The 3883-nt window shown below is 64.7% G+C and overlaps 1 protein-coding gene across 1 annotated transcript; it reads left to right on the plus strand.

Moving 5' to 3' along the window:
• Positions 1-1182: 1182 nt before the first annotated feature.
• POU4F1 (POU class 4 homeobox 1) lies at positions 1183-3478 on the plus strand. Its single transcript, XM_038759814.1, has 2 exons — positions 1183-1305; positions 2375-3478. The coding sequence occupies exons 1-2, from the start codon at positions 1183-1185 to the stop codon at positions 3476-3478; spliced, it is 1227 nt and encodes a 408-aa protein (XP_038615742.1).
• The last annotated feature ends 405 nt before the right edge of the window (positions 3479-3883 follow it).

A 3883-nucleotide genomic window follows, 5' to 3' on the forward strand; every position in this document is an offset into this window, starting at 1 on the left:
GAAAGTGGAGGGAGAAGGGGCCTCGAAAATGAACCCTGTTAAAGTTCTTTCCTTTTGCTTTACTGTCCGCTTCGGATCACACCGAGCTCGCTGGAAACGTGGGTCTGTATACGGGGAAAGGAAGCAGATGATGAGGAAAACGTCCAATTTCCTCTCAAGAGCTTTTCTCCCGAGTCCGAAGGCACACGGTCGTTGTGGCTCCTAAGTGGCTGTCACTAGCGGTGCCTGACACCATAATGTTCTCAACCAAAGTATGCGGAGGAAATTAAATTATATGGAAATCAATAGCGCCTGACTGCTTCAAACAAACGCCCGTCACTATGATTATTCTCCAGGAGCCTATTTATAATTCTTAAAAGTAACAAGTTCGCACGGAGGAGACCTCGCTCGTCCGCGCTTAGGCGCTGTTATTTATACACGGGGAAAGGCGCGGGCATATTTTATCACGGAAAGGCAGGCTCTCGACATAGTAGCCCCCGCAGATCTCCTCCAGGGCCCAGATGTGTGTATCTATATTCATGATACGCGGAAATATAAGCGTGCATCTGCGGTGCCGATGGTGGGAGGCGATACCTACATTGATTGTGGCATCTCTCTTGCCTCCCCCCGACGTGTTGGAGTTTCGTGGGGGGGTGGAGGGGGGTCTTTGGAGGGAAAGGTGAGGTGTGTAGTGCGCATGCCTTGCAGCTACAGGTGTAACACCTGCACTGCCCTGCCTGGTGGTCATTATAAGAGCAGCAGCCGCGCTTCGGCGCCCGTTAGACGAGCGAGCGCGCAAGGAGATGCAACAAGGCACAGGGAGAGGGAGGGAGTGTGAGTGAGTGTGTGTGTGTGGGGTGTGTGTGTGTGTGTGACAGCTGATGTCTATCAAAAGCGGTGGAGCCACAAGCTCTCGCGAGAGATTCCCCGGCTCCAGCAACGAGATGTGGGGCTCAGGTGTAAGAAGAGCGCATCTCCTCCCAGCCCTAGGATAGAGCAGACAGATAAGTGGGACGGAGAGGCTGGAGGGAGGCAGGCGCCCGGTGGGGTCAGAGGGAGCTCCAACCAGCAGCAGCAGCAGCAGCCGCCGCCACAGCCAGCCCTGCAGGAGCAGCTTGCCGTCCCACCCCGAGGAGAGAGAGCACCGCCGGGACCTTCCTTCCTCCAGGAGCCGCGTTTGGATTTACATGCAAAGCCTTCAAGATGATGTCCATGAACAGCAAGCAGCCTCATTTTGCCATGCATCCCACCCTACCTGAGCACAAATACCCCTCCCTGCACTCCAGCTCGGAAGCCATCAGGAGAGCCTGCCTGCCGACTCCGCCGGTAAGGGCCCCTCCTCGCTCCCGCCGCGGCGCCCCCTTTTCCGGCTCTCTCTTTTGCGTCTCTTGTGTCTCGCGCGCGCCGTCCCGGATGGTGCATGTGCGGATGAGTGTGTGCGTGTGTGTGTGCGTGTGAGCGCATTAATAAAAAAAAAAAACCGCTGCGAGGCACATTTCGACAAGCGGCTCAATGTTTTTTTCATGTCTCCCCCCGCGCAATCATCTGCGCGCCTGTGATCTTTTCTGAAAGCGGCGTTCACCACCGGTCCCCGCTCCGCCCTCCCCTCCCCGACTCCAGCCGCCCTCTGTGCTGATCTGGCTGCCTCGGCCAGGGATTTTTCCGTCGGTGCCCCCGGGTTGGACAGTGCCCCGGCTGAGACTTGCCTGGTCGTACGTACTGAGCGCTTCCTGTGCGCAGAGCGCTGGACTGAGCGCTCGGGAAGCACCCGGCGGCAGCGGCTAGAGACGCTCCCTCCCCAACAACGGGCTCACGTCCATCTCTTCTTCTTCTTCTTCTTCTCCTCCCCCGTTTCCTTCCCTCCCGCCCCCCTCCCCATCTCCTCTGTGTCCCTTTACCTGTTGTTTTCCGTGCCGTCCTCCCCCCGGCCCCTCTTCCTTTCCGTCGGAACCCCGGCCCGGTCCCTCCGCCCTCCCGCCTCCTTTTCCTCTGCTTCCTTTTGGGGCGTTTGACTTCGTTTCCCCCCCCCCCCCACGCCTCTCCTTCCCTCTGTCGGCCTCTGCTTTTCTGCGATGCCGGCCCCCGATCCCTCTGCCCCTCTCGTTTCCCGCCCTCTGCTCGGGTCCGGTCCTCTGGGTCCGGCTCCCACCCGGGGGATGTCTCCTTCGTCGGTGGGTTGGTTTCTTTGGGGTTTTCTTTTCCTTCTTCCCTCCCCCCCAACCCCGTTGGGCCTGTCCCCATCACCACCACCACCACCACCACCACCACCACGGGTTTTTTTTCCTTCTCCCCCCCCCCCACCCCCGGTTGGGCCTGTCCCCCCCACCGCCCCGCGTGTGTGTCCCCACCGTGTGTGCCCCCGGTCCCGGCCGGTTCGGTTTTGTGTGGCTTGCAGCTGCAGAGCAACATCTTCGCCAGCCTGGACGAGACCCTGCTGGCGCGGGCCGAGGCGCTGGCGGCCGTGGACATGGCGGTGTCCCAGGGCAAGAGCCACCCGTTCAAGCCGGACGCCACCTACCACACGATGAACAGCGTGCCCTGCTCGTCGGCGCCCACGGTGCCCCTGGGGCACCACCACCACCACCACCACCACCACCACCACCACCAGCCGCCGCCCCCTCCTCCTCCCCCTCCTCCCCCTCCTCCTCCCCCTCCTCAGCCGCTGGAGCCGGCCGACCTGCTGGACCACCTGGGCTCCCCTCCGCTGGCGCTGGGGCACGACGACGGCGGGCACGACGGCGGGGGGCCCGGCGGGGGACCCGGCGGAGGAGGAGGAGCCGGCCCCGGGGGCGGCGGCGGTCCAGGGCATCCTCACGGGCACGGGCTGGGCCCGCTGGCCCACGCGGCGGCGGCGGCGGCGGCGGCGATGAACCTGCCGTCGGGGCTCCCGCACCCGGGGCTGGTGGCGGCGGCGGCTCACCACGGGGCCGTGGTGTCGGCGGCCGTGTCCGCGGCCGTGTCCGCGGCGGCGGCCGTCGCCGGGCAGGCGGCCGGCCTGGGCTCGTCGTCGCTAGGCGACGCCGACACGGACCCCCGGGAGCTGGAGGCCTTCGCCGAGCGGTTCAAGCAGCGGCGCATCAAGCTGGGGGTCACCCAGGCCGACGTGGGCTCGGCCCTGGCCAGCCTGAAGATCCCGGGCGTGGGCTCGCTCAGCCAGAGCACCATCTGCCGCTTCGAGTCGCTCACCCTCAGCCACAACAACATGATCGCCCTCAAGCCCATCCTGCAGGCCTGGCTGGAGGAGGCCGAGGGCGCCCAGCGCGACAAGCTGGCCAAGCCCGACCTGTTCAGCGGCGCCGAGAAGAAGCGCAAGCGGACTTCCATCGCGGCGCCCGAGAAGCGCTCCCTCGAGGCCTACTTCGCCGTCCAGCCGCGGCCCTCCTCCGAGAAGATCGCCGCCATCGCCGAGAAACTGGACCTCAAAAAGAACGTGGTGCGGGTGTGGTTTTGCAACCAGAGACAGAAGCAGAAACGGATGAAGTTCTCCGCCACCTACTGAGCCCCGGGGGGGGGGGGGCGGGGGATGGCACCGGGGGGCCGGGACGGGGAGATCGGGGGGGGGAGGGGGATCCGGCCGGGGGGCGGGGGAGGGGCAGGGGGAGGGGGAGGGGATCCCCGTGGGAGGGGGGTGGGAGAGGGTCCGTCGCTCCCCTGGACTGTGCTCGGGGCTCCTCCATCCGTTGGAGCTCCTCCGTCCCTTGGGACTCCTCCATCCTTTGGGGTCCCTCCATCCGTTGGGGCTCCTCCGTCCCTTGGGGCTCCTCCATCCTTTGGAGTCCCTCCATCCGTTGGGGTTCCTCCATACGTTGGGGCTCCTCCGTCCCTTGGGGCTCCTCCATCCTTTGGGGTCCCTCCATCCGTTGAGGTTCCTCCATCAGTTGGGGCTCCTCCGTCCCTTGGGGCT

The sequence above is a fragment of the Tachyglossus aculeatus genome, chromosome 17 (genome assembly GCF_015852505.1).
Source record: "Tachyglossus aculeatus isolate mTacAcu1 chromosome 17, mTacAcu1.pri, whole genome shotgun sequence".
Taxonomy (NCBI): Eukaryota; Metazoa; Chordata; class Mammalia; order Monotremata; family Tachyglossidae; genus Tachyglossus; species Tachyglossus aculeatus.